At 42.9% G+C, this 16,104-nt stretch overlaps 1 protein-coding gene across 1 annotated transcript; it reads left to right on the forward strand.

Annotated features, from left to right (window-relative positions):
• Nucleotides 1–11,584: 11,584 nt before the first annotated feature.
• LOC101822540 (HLA class I histocompatibility antigen, A alpha chain-like) lies at nucleotides 11,585–14,126 on the forward strand. Its single transcript, XM_040732516.1, has 6 exons — nucleotides 11,585–11,657; nucleotides 11,905–12,144; nucleotides 12,435–12,647; nucleotides 13,072–13,347; nucleotides 13,457–13,570; nucleotides 14,074–14,126. Exons 1-6 carry the CDS (start codon nucleotides 11,585–11,587, stop codon nucleotides 14,124–14,126), a joined length of 969 nt encoding a protein of 322 aa, XP_040588450.1.
• The last annotated feature ends 1,978 nt before the right edge of the window (nucleotides 14,127–16,104 follow it).

Consider the following 16,104-nt stretch of genomic DNA (forward strand, 5'->3'; position numbering starts at 1 on the left):
AGATGCCTGGATGGATTAAGTGGACATTTTGTGATCACATGGCTTCTCCTTCACCATGTTTAACTGTCCTGTTTAACAGCTATCATTTCATTTTAAGATGACACTTAAAATAAAATTCTCTCCTAATGATGACTTGAGCCCTGCCCCTTCATGTGAGACTCAGCAGAACTCCTAGGTTTTTACTTGGAATTGACATTCTCCATTGTAATTGCTTCTTTTCACTGGAAAGAGAACAAAAGATGCTCAGTTTTAAACATTAAAAGTGCACAAGTTACTTTGTTACAATAAAATAAAACATCGTGTGTGTGTGTGTGTGTGTGTGTGTGTGTGTGTGTGTGTGTGTAGATGTGCCAAAAAACTAAACAAAGACTGGAACTGAAAGACTCTAATTTCTAGTCAGAAATGAGACCTTAGTCATCTCTCTGGCTGGGAGGAGAAGAGACACCTGACTTGCCTGGAAAGACCTTTAGCTAAAAGCTATCTAAACCTGGTGGTTTTAATGAGATTGGCCCCATAGACTCATATGCTTAAATATTGATTCCTTATTTGGTAGAGTTGTTTTATAAGGATTAGGATGTTTCAAAGGCCCATACCAGGCCTAGCCTTTCTCTGCGCCCCTCTCTCTGCCTCTCTTTCTGCCCCATCTCTCTCTGACTCCAACTTGTGGGTTAGATGTAAGATGTCAGCTAGCACTCCATGCCTTTTTGCTTGCTTCCTGCCATAATGGCCATGAACTCACTCTCTGAAACTCTAAACCCCCAATTAAATGTTTTCTAAGTTGCCCTGGTCATGGTATCTCTTCACAGCAATAAACACAGCAATAAACATCAGCTAAGACAGAGGAGAAGTGGAATTTGAATTGCCTGGAAGACCTTTAATTGAAAACTACTTACACCTGGTTCCTGGTTTCTTGTGAGTTTATTGCATAGCAGAAGGTTTTCTGATAAAGACAGACTTACAGTTGTCCCTCCTGTAAGGGTCAAACCACTGGCCTGTCGACCACTTCAATGTGAAAACATTCTCAGCAATTCTGCTAGCTTTAGTAAAAAAGTACCAAGTGGTGCAATGATTCCTTTGCTTTGGCCATTGCCTACTCTCATCCTCTACTCTGCAAATCTGATTTTCTTTTTTTTTTTTTGGCATCACAAAAACTAATAATCTAAATTGAGTCATTGAGTCCAGAGTGAGATCCTAGTAATAGGAACAATCCTGGGTCTTGCCGTGTTTGGTGGCCTAAATCTTTAATCCCAGAACTCAGGAGTCAGAGGCAGGTCTGCCTGGTCTACAAAGTGAGCTCCAGGATACCTAGGGCTGTTTCAAAAAACAATCCCCCCAACTCAAAAAAAGAACAATCTTGTGTCATCACTTAACATCCACCATGACCTTTTAGATTCTGAATCACTAGTAAATCTGTTTAATGTCACTGTGTAATATAATGAGGAAATGTTTCTGCTCGACAACCTTGTACCAAACCTCAAACTTCCTACTTTTTTCTTTAAAAAAAAAAGATTTATAGTAATTTTTACTTTTAGTCATGTGTTATTCTTTTCAGGGGTATACGAACATGAGTGCAGGTGCCCATGGAGGCCAGAGGAGTTGGATCCCTAGAAATGAAGTTTCATGTAGGTGTGAGCCACCCAATGTGGGGGCTGAGAACAAGACTATATAAGTAGCATGCACTCTTAACTGTGGACCTATCTCTTCATCCCATATTTCCTACTTTCTTTCCTTCATGGAAATCTATCTAGATTCAAAACTCTAAAGAGAATGGCATCTCACAGAAGTTCCACCAAACTGTAGGCTTCAGAAGTCAAGCAGCTCTTTGCTTCTCCAGTCCATCCAGTTGAGTCCCATGTTGATTGGACCCATATATATATGTATGTATGTATGTATGTATGTATGTATGTATATGTATATGTATATGGCATGCTCCAATGCCTGAGTGCAAGTATAGTGGTGTCAGCTGCCATCTGCCTTAGTTAGGGTTTCTATGGCTGTGAAGAGATCCCTATGACCATGGCCACGCTTATAAAGGAAAACATTTCACTGGAGCTGGCTTACAGTTTCAGAGGTTGAGTCCATTATGTCATGGCAGGAAGCAGGGTGGCATGTAGTAATGCATGATGCTGGAGAAGGAGCTGAGAGTTCTATACATTGATTCACAGGGAGCAGGAAAAGACTGAGCCACTAGGCCTTTCTTGAGTGTCTGAGACCTCAAAGTCTGCTCCCACAGTGACACACTTCCTCCAGCAAGGCAACATCTATCTACTCCAGCAAAGCCACACCTCCTAATATAGCGCAACTCCCTATGGGCCCATGGAGGCCATTTTTATTCAAACCACCACACCACCCTAACTGACAAATTCTCTCACTTACACTAGGATCTACATTCACTCTAATGTTCTTCACGATTGTCTGAGTCCTTGTAACTTCACAAGACACAGCATCTGTATGTCAGTAGACCACTGTCAACAAGGCCTATGACAAATACTCCCATTATCTTGTGTCACTTTACATCCAGTGATATATTTACTCGTCCTTAGTAAACTGAGATCCCCTTCCTCATCACAGTATTTGCATCAAGAAGAAATCAGTCTAGGGAACTTTCAGATAGCAACCATTCAGGGGATTTCCTTGTGTTAATTGCTTGTGGTATCTTACATCTGAAGCTAAACCCAAAGGAAAAGAAAACAGTGTGTATCCCTTGACATCACAACTCAGGACTAATGATATTTGTCCTCCCTTTCTTTCTCAGGCAAAAAAAAAATCAAACTCAGAGATCAGCCTGCCCTGCCTCCTGAGTGCTGGGATTAAAGGCAGGCATCACAATGCCCTGTTGGCCTTGAACCCACTATGTAGCTGTGATAGTTACTCTTGTCAGCTTGGCTGGACTTAGAATCCCCTAGGAGATGTAATTCTGGGTGTCTGTGAGGATTAACTAGGGTGAGAAGATGCAACCCAAGAAGAAAGCCAAATGAGAAGCAGCATCCACACTTCCTGTTTCACTATCGTCTGAGATTTGAGGCATCCCAGCCACATGCTCCAGTTGTCATAAGCTCAACCATACTCTCTGTCATGAAGGATGGTACCCTCAAATCAGGAAACAAGACAAATTCTTCTTTTAAGTTGCACCTGTAAGGCATTTTTGTCAAAATAATGAGAAAACTAAGTAATACAGAAACTTAGATGGACATTGGAGTCCCAGCTGTTCTTTTCTCCCATTTCTAGTGTTGGGTGTTGAGACATGAGCTATTATCCCTGGCCTCAGGAATGAAACCATAAATGAAGATGGTGCATTGCCTTGGGGCTCTGTGTCTACCTTCTGGTCACTGTGTGACACCAGCAGCCTCTATACCAAGCTTGTTATAAATTCAGAGAGTTTAGGCTCTGCACCAAAGCTCTTGAATCTTGTTGAGATGTCCAGGGAACAGAGCTAAGTCTCTGGTCTATGAGCCATCTAGACGGCCCCATAGATTTGCATTCTACTTCAGGTGTACACTCTAACGAGAAGATTGAGAACCGATCCAGCATTTAGTCCCTGCTCCCTTTCTTTTCAACAGCTAATCACTTTCTTTATGATTTCATTCATCTCCATGGTTTCAAATATCATTTAACACCATCTATTTCTCCAGTTCAGACAACTCTCCTATTTCTCAGTTTACAGCAACTCTATTCTGCTACTTTCTACAGTTCTAAATTTTCAGTGTTGTGTTTGGGTCAGTTGTGCTGGAATTACAAACACACACTGTCATGCCTGGATTTTAAGTAGATACTGAGAATACAGATTCAAGTCCTCATAATTGTACAGCACTCAGGACCCACAGAGGCATCTCCCCAGTCTTTCTTTCCTATATGAAAGTCTGTCTGGATTTAGAGAATGATGTCATACAGGAAGTCTCTTCCAGCTTGGGTTTTACAGCCACGTGAGGCTGGACTGCTACTGACCACAGAACCCACAGATAACGCTCCAGAAAAGACAAGACCTTTCTCTTTAGAGGAGAGATGCAGAAGGGACCTGTAATAAATTCCCCTTTCCAACCGGATCTCTGTTTCCACTTCCTCTCCTGTAACCCTAATCTTGTCAATAAAGGAAGAAGGAAATTGATTCAGAAATAAAATCTGAATTACATACAATTTACATGTCATAACTCTTTGTATTTCCTCACACAATGTGTGCTGGTTTACAGCACAACCTCTTCACATCTTTCTTTTAGATTCCCTTACTTGACATTTCTCTCTAGAGAAAATCTAAGTTGCTGTACCTCAAGGCAAACTAGATCAGGACAATTGTTGGGCCAGACCTAAAGGTGACTTTAAAGATTTCCAGGTCCAGTTTCCAGAGACAGCACACCTGAAAGTGACAGACATTTCCCAAGATTATGGGTCAGGAACCTATTTCTATCTACTTCCTTCACATAATGTTCTATTTTAAGCCTCTCTCATGAGAAATAGAGGGAACTCTTGAACACCCTCCTTAGGTTCTTCCTTCATGGGTCACTCATTGATTTTTTTCCCTCCTTCTCTACACAGACCAAAGCGTCCTTGATTTGAGCTGATATTCATACCTCTGCCTCCTGAACTGAAATATACAATCATGGGCTACCATGCTTGCTCAACACACACACACACACACACACACACACACACACACACACACACGAGAGGGGGGAAGAGAGAGGAAGGATGGGAGAGAGGGGGAGGGAGGGAGAGGAAAATGAGAGAGAGAGAGAGAGAGAGAGAGAGAGAGAGAGAGAGAGAGAGAGAGAGAGAGAGAGATGAGAGAGAGATTAATTGACTTAGATACATAGTCCAGGCCTGGAAGTATATAGTTGAAACTAACTTTAACCCTCTTGCCTCTAACTCTCAAGTTCTGGGGTTACAAGAGTACATAACCATGCCCAGAAAAGAAGCATATATTCTTCATATATTTCACATTATGCTTTATCAGATAAGTGAGGTTGGGCTATTTCTAACTTCTGCAGAAATGCAGACTGGTTTAACAAAGACGCACTACTGGACAATGGGTAAAGAGTGAGAAACTTTGGCGCACACAGTCCTAAATGAGATGTCTTTATCCAACCCTCCCCTCAAGGCTCAGAGACTGTGCAGAAGAGGAAGTGGAAATACTGTAAGAACCAGAAGTGGTGGGTGATTCCAAGAAAACAGTGTCCTCCAGCTCCTCCAGACACAACAGAACCAGTGACACGTGAACTCACAGAGACTGTGACATTCATGCACAAGACCTGCACAGACTCAAGCCAGACAAAAATTCCACCACTGAAAAGGGGAAATGGACAACACAAAGTCCCACCACTAATGAAGAAGCTATTTGCAATTCATACCTGCTTAGGCCCGGAAAATCAATGTTCTTCAATGGAGTGTCACTGAATTTATCAACTACATTCCAAAGCAGGCCACTTGACCAGGAGTAATGGCCCACATAAAACAGACTGCATGTTTTTGGGGGGTTTCTTTGTGTGGTATTTTTGTCTTATTGCTTGTTTTGATTTTCATTTTTAGAAAGAGAACATGATGTTGAGTGTTTAGTGAAGAGGAGAGGATCTGGGAGAAGTTGGGGGAAGGGAAATCATGATCAAAATATATTGTATAAAGAGCCAGATCTGGTGGCTTAAACCTTTAATCCCCACACTAGTGAGGCAGACAGAGGAGGACCACTATGAACTGGAGGCCATAGTGTCTACAAAGTGAGTTCTAGGAGAGCCAGGAATGCATAGAGAGACCCTGTCTCAACTCCCCTCCTCCAAATGTGTGTGTGTACATATGTATGCATGTGTGTAGCATGAAAAAAACTAATAAAAATGAAAATAAATAATAAAAGCAAGGACTAGTTTAGTGGAATATGGAGAAATGTGTTAGATTTATTATTTACTGCTTATTCTTATTCTAATTTATGCTCTTTTGTCTCTTTGAAGATCTCTTGCCATTTGGTTCCTTGTCTGAGTCTTCTGTCTCACTCACCAACTTGACTTTGTGTGTGAAACTTCTTCAAAAAATTAAATTTATTTAATTTGTGTTGTGTGTGCATATGTATGTTTGTTCACAAACTCACCCCCTAGAAAGGGGCATGGAAGCTTCTATGTACGCTGGGTTGTTATCAACTCACATCAGTCCTCCAGGCCCAGGTTTCTGAATGCTGGAAATAATGCCTAGTACCCTGCCTGACTCAGGATAGCAGTTGTTGAAACACGTTCCATGGACTTCTTGAAGTCACTAGGACACTTCTCATGCAGTATATTATGTCAAACTATCTTTATAATTCTAGATTTTATTTGCCGTGTTATTGTGCTTCACGATAAATCTGTTGGTATTTTGGCATGGGCTAGTCTGTAGAACTGAATTATAATAGTAGTTATCAGTCATACACAACCTCCACTAATTAATTGCAAGATTAAAAGGCAATTTCAAATTAAAAATGTATTTATTTTCTGTGTGTGTTTCTTCATCTGAGATAGTCTCATGTCACCAGGGCTGACCTCAAACTTCATACGTAGTTGAATCTAGACTTGAACTCCTGATCTTCCTGCTTCCACGTCCCAGGTGCTGAGATTACAAGTGTGTGCCTCTTTAAGCAATAAAATGTAACTTCATTAAATCAACCCTCGGACTCACATCTTTTCAGTATCTTTGATGGTGTAGGAAATATATGCAGTGAATTCAGCTATATTCTAAGATGTTGGTCTCAAGGAAAATAACTGTTTGACAGAACTAGCCTGATTGGACTGGTCATATGCCAACCAAACCTGGAGACAAGAATTCAACCCACAGATCTCATGAAAGGTGAAAGGAGAAAACTGGCTCCATGAAGTTACCCTCTGATCTTCACGAGTGCATCATGACATGTGCATCCACTTTTGTTACATATATACATCGTCATCGTCGTCGTCGTCGTCATCATAAATAATTAAACCTGCACTGCTACAACCATTTGCTTTTTGACAAAGATGCGAAAAACCTATCCTGGAGAAAAAATAGTATCTTCAACAGATAGTGCCGAGAAAACTGGATACCTGAATATAGAAGGGTGAGACTAGATCACTGTCTTTTTGTATAAAAATGAACTCTAAATGGATCAAATGGGTCAAAAACTTTAATGTAAGACCCCAAACTAAAACTTTTGGAGGGGAACTACTCCAAGATACAGATAGGCAAGGACAAAAAAAGAAGAAAAGAAAGAAAGAAAGAAAGAAAGAAAGAAAGAAAGAAAGAAAGAAGGAAGGAAGGAAGGAAGGAAGGAAGGAAGGGGAAAAGGCAAGACTTTAAATTTTATAAACACTCTTATTTACATATCCATCCCCCCATTCCCTCATCCTCCCATCCTCCCATGCTTCCCACCGACCACCCAACCTATCCCCCACCCACTTCCCAGGGATAGTGAGACCCTCCACGGGGGATCATCAAAGTCCATCACATCATTTGGGGGAAGGCCCAGGCCCTCCTTTCTGTATCTGGGCTGCAATAGTATCCCTCCATAGGGAATGGGTTCCCAAAGTCCATCTGTGACCTAGGAATAAAAACTGGCTCCACTGTTAGAGGTTCCATAGACTGCCTTGGCCTCCTAGCTGGCACCTACATTCAGAGGACTTGGTTCCGCCCAATGCTGGTTTCCCATGCTCTCATTAGGTCAGGTCAACTGTTTCTTTGGGTATCTCCAGCTCCATCTTGGTTCATTTCTTAACTCTCCTCTCTCTCCACAACTGAATTCTGGGAGTATGGCTTAGTGTTTAGCTATGGGTGCCTGTTTCTGCTTCAATCAGCTACTGGGTCAAGGCTCTAGGAACGGTAACCAAGGTAGTCATCAATTTTTTTGAGACAGGGTTTCTCTATGTAACCCTGGTTTCCCTGGAACTCGATTTGTAGACCAAGTTGACTGAGAACTCAAGAGATCCACCTGCTTCTGCCTTACTTAAATTGAACAGTGCAGTTTAAGAGGAAGTCATCTTCATAATAATCCACAGGTTAATTTCCATGAGATAATCGGGAGCAGGATATTTCCATGAGATAAACACACTACATCAAAGGCAGTGGGGATCTCCCCACACCCATTCACACCATGCCAGATACCAGAGAAAAATGGCAGAGACAAAATGTAACGGGACAGCAGTAGCAAGAGACAGTCTGGAGCACAAGCCCTGGGGCCTTGCCTATCTGCGATTCCCCCATCTTCCTGCTTCCTGATGGACTGACCTCCTGAACAACTGGCACCAGCTGTTCCTCTGACATGACCACAGAAATGGAGAAAATCTCCCAAGCAGTACTTCTAACAGGGGATTAGTATTTCAAATATACAACAAAAAAAAAACTTAAAAAAGCAAATAATCAGTAAATATGCTAATTCAAGAAACTATAAAATTAAACAACCAATAAATACATGAAAATGTACAATCTCACTAGTTATTGGAGAGATGCAAATTAAACCTACACTAAAATCCCAACCCATCCTAATCAGAGAGGTAGCCATTTATAAAATAAAGGAACAGGGCCTGGATATGACTCAGTTAGTAAAGTACTTGTGCAAAGGTGAGGTCCCATTTCAAACTAGAATGCAAGTAAAGCAGAATCCTCTAGACCCTAGAATCTGGAGCAGCCACAATCTCCTACAGGGAGATGGGAGGTGGAGGGAGGAAAATTGCCTGAAAGTTGAATGCCCAGGTAGCCTATGCATCTAGGAACAACAAAAAGAGACCCTATCTATAACAAGGTAGAAGGTGAAGACTGATACCCAATGTGCTTGATCTCTCTCTCTCTCTCTGTCCCTCCCTCCCTCCCTTCCTCCTTCCCCCCCCCTCACTCACACACAAATAAAACATAACAGATACTGGCTAGGATGTGGATAAAGACCATATATATATACATATATATACAAAGGTCTGGAGAGATGGCTCAGTGGTTAAGAACACTAACTGGTCTTCCAGAGGTCCTGAGTTCAATTCCCTGAAACTACATGGTGGTTCACAACCATCTATAATGAGATCTGGTGCCCTCTTCTGGTCTGCAGGCACACATGCAGATAGAACACTGTATACATAATAAATAAATAAATCTTTTTTTAAGTTCTCAAAAATAATTTTAAAAAATAAATACACACGAAAAGGGGTTTTTTCAGTCATAGAGAATAACAGTTATGTAGCTTGCAAGAAAATAGTCAAATGAAGACAATCATATTAAGTGAATTAAGCCAGTCTCAGAAAGATAAATTATCACCTTTTCTATCATTTGTGATTTCTAGATTTTATCTATGTAGATAAAATCATAATGTATATGTTAAATGAAAATACAAAGGAACAAAGGAGAATAACAAAAAGGTAGATAAAGGGAAAGGTATTGGGGGATGTGTTCAACCTACACTATATACTTAAATGGAAATGTCCTTAGATGACACATTTTATAAAATGTTTACACTCAATAAAAAAATCTTAAAAAGTGAAAACCACTTTATCTTTTTTCTGTTTTGAGTTTTTGCAAATTTGTTTTGTTTTGTTTGACACAGGGTTCCCTGTATCCCAGGCTAGCCTCCAATTTTCTATGAAACCGAGGATCCTCTTTTGTTTGCTTTGGTTTTCAAGACAGGATCTTTCTGTGTAGCTCTGGCTGTCCTGGAACTCACTCCATATGCCAGGCTGGCCTCAAACTCAGAGATCTGCTTGCCTCTGCCTCCTGAGTACTGGGATTAAAGGTGTCTCACCACTGCCTGACTTGGAACAGAGGACATTCTTAAACATCCAGTCCTTTTGGAATCACATCCTGTGATAGGATTACTGATGTGTGCCATCACACTTGACTTTATGTGGTGCTGATGAATGAACCCAGGGCTTAGGACAAGGTAGGCAGGAACTATATCCTTAGCGTTGTTTTCTCTGTTGTGTTTTCCCTTTTGTGTTTCTTTTTACTTTTCTTTTTACATTATGTGTGTGTGTGTGTGTGTGTGTGTGTGTGTGTGTGTGTGTGTGTGTGTGTGAACCTGAACCTGTCTAAGTGTAAGCCAATGTAAGTGCCCTCTCTTACTTACTGGGTCAAGATTATCTGATATAGTTGGTCCAGGAACTGAACAAAGCTTGGGTTTGAGGGGCCACAGCAAGCCTGAGGCTGTGATAATTTTTTAGAGCAATTAGACTTTTAATAAATGCCCTTATCAGAAACAGAATAGAGTGGCAATAGCCAGGATCAATAAAGTTGTAGCTGCCAGATTCCAAAGATGTTTCCAAGCTATACAGGATATACAAGATTAATGTCTAAGACCAACTGTCCAATCAAGTTTCCATGCTTCCTTGACTACTAAGTGAACATACAGAGGAATAGACAGCAGCCTGAGTGCTTCACTGCCTGAGGAAGTGCATCAGGAACTGAAAGACTCCGGAGCTGTGAACTCTAACCTGAAAAACCTTTGATGTGTGCCTCTCAAGGCAGCTACGCCAGGTCAACTTCAAATGCACATATGAGGTCAAAAAACAACTTTGCAGGAATCAGTTCTCAACTTCTACTATGTGGGTTTGCAGGATCCAACTCAGGTGTAGTCTTTGGCAACAACTCCCTTTCACTACTGAGCCCTCTCCCTGGCCCTATTCCTATTTTTGCTTTTTTGTTTTGCTTTGTTTTGGAGACAGGGTGTACCACAGGCTGGCATTTGTGACAAGCTTCTTGTCTCTGACTCCCAAATATTTAGGTTACAGTCCTGGACCACCACACCCAGCCTGTCTTAGTCAGGGGTTCGTTGCCTTGAAGAGACACCATGATCACAACAACCTTACAAAGTAAAGTATTTAATCGGGGCTGGCTTACAGTTTCAGATGATAATTTAGTCCATTATCATCATGGCAGGAAGCCTGGCTGTATGCAGGCAGGCATAGTGGTGGAGAGGTAGCTGAGAATTCTACATCTGGACACACAGGCAACAGGAAAAGAGAGCCGGGAGCCATTAGCCATTAGGCCTGGCTTGGTCCTTTGAAACCCCAAAGCTCACCACCAGTGACACACATCCTTCAACAAGGCCACATCTACTCCAACAAGGCCACACCTTCTAATCTTTCTCAAGTAATGCCACTTCTTGATGATTAAAAATTCAAATAAATGAGCCTATGGAGGCCATTTTTATTCAAACCATTACAGGACCTATATTTTTTTTTATTTTTTACTAAGGTAAATGCTGATCGATGTAACCTACTTAAAATATCACTGAGGATCTATTTTGTAAAGCCATATATAGGTCCTAAAACTAAAACACTGACAATTTCTGACTGCCACAGCTCCTAGTGGGCCCTCAGGAGACACTGTGATATAGGTACAGGAGGAAGGTGGTGATGGTAAGGTCCGTGGTCTCAGGTTTTGTCTTTCAGAGTGGGGAAGCCAAGGGTTGGGGATTTCCATCAGCCCTGGATTTCATTTCTCCAGCTCATTTCCTCCAGCGGCCAGGTTCTTCTGCCTTTAAAAAAAAGTATTGTTTCTCCCACTTTATGCCCAAATTCTGGAGAAAGACAGTCACTGCGGTCTCTTCGCACATAGGCAGTGCTATAAAATCCACAGAGAGGAACAAGGACCCAATTTCTCTATGGTCTTTGAAACACCAAGGATGGGAACCCCCGCTCCCCGAGGCTTCCTCCTGCTGCTTCTGGCTGCCCTAGCTCCAACTCTGACCCAAACCCGTGAGTACAGGGTCCAGAAGGAAATGACCTCTGCTGGGAGCAGCGTGAGGAAGCCTGGGAGTGGACAGAAGATGTGCGCCACTAGGGAAGTGCGACCCTCCCTGCTCCTGTGCCCTATGTCCCTAGGGTCTCCATTCCCACACCTTGCTCCCTTCTCTACACTGGGTCCCTGGAGAAGGAAGGAGGGTTGGGTTCTTATCATGCACCCTGTTCTCAGGCTCACACACGCTAAGCTATCTTGGCACAGCCGTATCCCGGCCTGGCCTCGGGGAACCCCAATACATCTTCGTTGGCTACGTGGACGACACGCAGTTTGTGAACTTCGACAGTGATGTGCAGAGTCAGAGACTGGAGCCACGGGCGCCATGGGTGGAGAAGATGCCACCAGAGCATTGGGAGCAATGGACACTGAAAGTCAAGAACAGACAACATAATGTACCAGTTCTCCTACAGGCCGTGGTCCAAGAACACAACCAGAGCCAGGAAGGTGAGAAACCCTGAGTCGGAGGTCATGGCCCATCCTGGTCCCCGTCCCCGTTCTAATTTCTCAAGACCCCCAGGACCTAGATTTAGCCTTGAGGTTGCAGGACCCACGGAGATCCTCAGCTCTGGAGTTGGGGATTGTGGCTAGGTTTCTGTGGTTCAGGTTAGATCAAAATCCCATTCCGCGGGGCGGGGCTAGGTGAGCAGAGCTAACTGCGGGGGCGGGGCCAGTCTCTCACACTATGCAGTGCTTGGAGAGCTGCACCATTGGGTCGGACCGGAGTTTCCTCCGAGGGTACAGTCGGCATGCCTATGATGGCCAAGATTACATGGCCCTGAGTGAAGACCTGAAAACGTGGAGGGTGGCTGACTCTGCGCCTCAGATCACCGGAAAAATATGGAAGGAGACTCTTCAGGCAGAGTTCTTTGGGGCTTTCCTTGAGGTGGAGTGCGTGGAGACCCTCCTCAGGTACCTGGAGGCAGGCAAGGAGACACTGCTGCGCACAGGTACAAAGGGGCCATAGGGCCCATGGGGCACTGCCCTGGGACTTGAGCTCGTCTCTCGAGGAAAGAGGAAAACGGGATCAGCTAGAATATTCCCTATCACCTTGTCATTGGGAAGGGGAAGTGCTTCTGGGTTCCCAATGTCTTTGGAGTCTGACTCTGGCGGTGCTGACTCTTTCAGCCCCCACCTAGTTAGGATCCCAAACTATGTTTGCCAGTGGAAGACCTGGAGTCTACTGGACTGCTGTAACCTCATTCTAGAATTTGCCAAGGAACAAACTTCCAGATGTCTGAGTCTGGGCTACTTGCCCCAATGTGTACTCTTCCACCCCAGTTCTCCTGTGCGTTGCCAGGATGGTCACATGAGTAAAACTGCGTTATCTTAGCAAGAACACAAAATGCATGACTTTCCAATTCTTCTCCTCAGATGCCCCAAAGGCACGTGTGACCCATCACCCCAGACCTGAAGGTGATGTCACCCTGAGGTGCTGGGCTCTGGGATTCTACCCTTCAGAGATTATGTTGACCTGGCAGAGAGATGGGGAGGACCAGACCCAGGACATGGAGATGGTGGAGACCAGACCTGCAGGGGATGGAACCTTCCAGAAGTGGGCAGCTGTGGTGGTGCCTTCTGGGGAGGAGCAGAGATACACATGCCATGTGTATCATGAGGGACTGCCCAAGCCTCTCACTCTGAAATGGGGTAAGGAGATGGGCATAGAATCTGTTGCCAGAGAAACTAGAATCAAATCTGAAGACCTGAACGAGGTCAAATGCTGACATCAGGTCTTCACTCTTCCTTGCTTTCCTAGAGACACCCCAGGCCACCATCCCCATTGAGGGAATCACTGCTGGTCTGATTCTCCTTGGAGTTGTGGTCACTGGAGCTGTGGTTGCCATTGTGATGAGGAAGAAGATGAACAGAGGTAGGGAAGGGGCTGTTTTCTGAGGGTTTTTGTCTCTCTGGCAAATTCCAATCCCTAGCTAAATGTGCCTATTTCATATCTTGCTACTCTGAGGCACACATGTGCATTGTGCTTGCCCAATCTGGGATTGTGTGTAATAACACTACCTTTTTGTAAAGCACGTGTGAAAAGAAAGGACAGAGATTCCATATTGATGATTCTGGAGACTCTTATCAGTTAAGAATCAGAGAGATGCCAGCTAAAGGGAGAGATTCGTGAAGACATTTAGTTTTCTTCCTGCCCATATATCTCTTCTTGTTTCTTGATCCTGCTGTACATCTGTAGGCAGACTTAGAAACTTGCCTAAAGACCCTTCTCCACCATGTGTGCTGCTCTTACCTCTGATACCAATAACCACAAATATTGTTCCAAAGTGCCCAGGTCTGTTTCCAGACCCATAATTTTGATTGTGGATCATGGAGCCCAGAACTCATGTTGCTGATGTTGCTGATGTTGTTGCACAGGATCTCACACTGTATCCCAGGCAGGCTTTGAACTGAGAAGCTGTGACGGTTAACCTTCACCATCAACTTGACTGGATTTAGCATCTCATAGGAAATGCATCTGGAATGTACTGGAGGGGTTTCCAGACAGAATGAACTGAAGACGGAAAACCCACCCTGAATTTGGTTGGTACCATCCATAGCCAGGGATCCTAGACTGAATTAAACAAGAAAATTGAGAAAGCCAGATAAGAGCCAGTATTCTACCTGATTTTTATTCAATGGAGATGTGAGAAGTCCAGCCACATATCCCTAATGCCATGAGCTCTATCATACTTCTCTGCCAAGATGGTCTGTATTTTCTTAAGTTACGAACCAAAATAAATCCTTAAGTTGCTTCTGTCAGGATTTTGTCACAACAGTGAGGAAAATAACTAGTACAGAAACCCAGCCTGGCCTTGAAATCCAAGAAATCTTTCTACCTCAGCTTCTATAGCATGGGGATTGTAGGTTTAGACTATTACATCTGGCTCCAGAAATCTTTTCTGTAACAAGACATAATGGATGCATAGCATAGTAGTTCCTTGTATACACCAGTCTTTCTATGTGATCTGAAGACCACCAGCCTCTGTCCCTAGCCTGTTATAAATTCTGAATTTCAGCTCTGCATCAGACTTCCTGAATATTGAAATATCCAGAGGACTCCTGTGCATGGTAGAGTCTGATGCTTTCTAGTTTATGGGCCTTCTAGAAAATGGCATATTCATATATCTGGAAGAGTTTTTCCCAGTGTTTTCTTCTGTTTCAGAATTTTGTTACATTAAATCCTTGATCTATTTTGAGTTGTTTTTTTAAAACCAGGTAATAGCAATGAATGCTATGTTTCTACACCATTTGTTTTTGCAATGTATCTTTTGGAACCATTGTTGAAAGCCAAGTAGCTATAACACAGATTATTTCTGCATCCTCTGCCTGCTTCTGTGCCTATGCTGTGCTGATTGTTAATTTGAGACAGGCACTGTAATACTTCCAGCATTGCTCTTCCTGCCAAGAATTACTTTGGCTACCCAAGGTCTTTTGTTCTTCCATATGAATCTTAGCATTGCTTTTTCCAGTTCTTTGAAAAGTGTCATTGGGATTTTTGTGGTGATTACACTGAATTTCTAGATTTCTTTCAGTATTACAGCCATATTCAGAATACTAATTCTGTATATTCATGAATATCTTCTAGTATGTATCTGAGTGTTCACAAAGGATCTTATAGTCTCCCTTTCTTCTTCTTCTTCTTCTTCTTCTTCTTCTTCTTCTTCTTCTTCTTCTTCTTCTTCTTCTTCTTCTTCTCCTCCTCCTCCTCCTCCTTCTCCTCCTTCTCCTTCTTCTTCTGTTGTTTTTTAAGACAGAGTTTCTCTGTGTAGCTCTGTACACCAGGCTGGCCTTGAACTCACAGAGATGCACCTGCCTCTGTCTCTGCAGTGCTGGGATTAAAGGCGTGCGCTACCACCACTGGCCCTCCATTTCTTAATTGTTTTTTGTTTGTTTAGTTGATTCAATAGTTATGTAGGCCAGACTGGCCCCAGGGTTTGGCTTCCTGAACACTGGATTACAGATGAGCCCCATGTCCAGGCTTCTTTGGAGCTTTACAGCTTTGCCTATAGATGTCTTTAACCCCTTCATTTAGGTTATTCCTAGGCATATAGTACTTTACCTATAGAGGTCTTTAACCCCTTTATTTAGGGGTTGATGAAATTATCTTACATACTTTTTAATATAAGATCATGTCATCTACAAATAAAGATTATTTGATGTCTTCCTTTACTGGGGTCCCATCTTACTGCTCTGGCTAAGATTTAAGGAACTAACTTAAATAAGAGTAGAAAAAATAAACCAGGTGTGGTGGCACACACCTCTGATCTAGCACTTGGAAGGCAGGTGGATCTCTGTAAGTTCAAGACCAGCCTGGTCTAAATAGTGAATTCTAGGCCAACCAGGGCTACATGAGAGAGCTTATTTTAAAAAAAGGGGGGGGGGAGACAAACACTCTTTACCTCATCC

This window comes from Mesocricetus auratus, unplaced genomic scaffold (genome assembly GCF_017639785.1).
Source record: "Mesocricetus auratus isolate SY011 unplaced genomic scaffold, BCM_Maur_2.0 Super-Scaffold_100027, whole genome shotgun sequence".
Classification (NCBI taxonomy): domain Eukaryota; kingdom Metazoa; phylum Chordata; class Mammalia; order Rodentia; family Cricetidae; genus Mesocricetus; species Mesocricetus auratus.

Bases quoted from the DNA above. Each gene is read 5' to 3' on its own strand.
- LOC101822540 (XM_040732516.1), top strand. From the start codon at position 11,585: ATGGGAACCCCCGCTCCCCGAGGCTTCCTCCTGCTGCTTCTGGCTGCC. The intron at 11,658-11,904 runs GTGAGTACAGGG...ATCTTGGCACAG, and splicing joins TCCAACTCTGACCCAAACCC to CCGTATCCCGGCCTGGCCTC. The intron at 12,145-12,434 runs GTGAGAAACCCT...GTTTCCTCCGAG, and splicing joins ACACAACCAGAGCCAGGAAG to GGTACAGTCGGCATGCCTAT.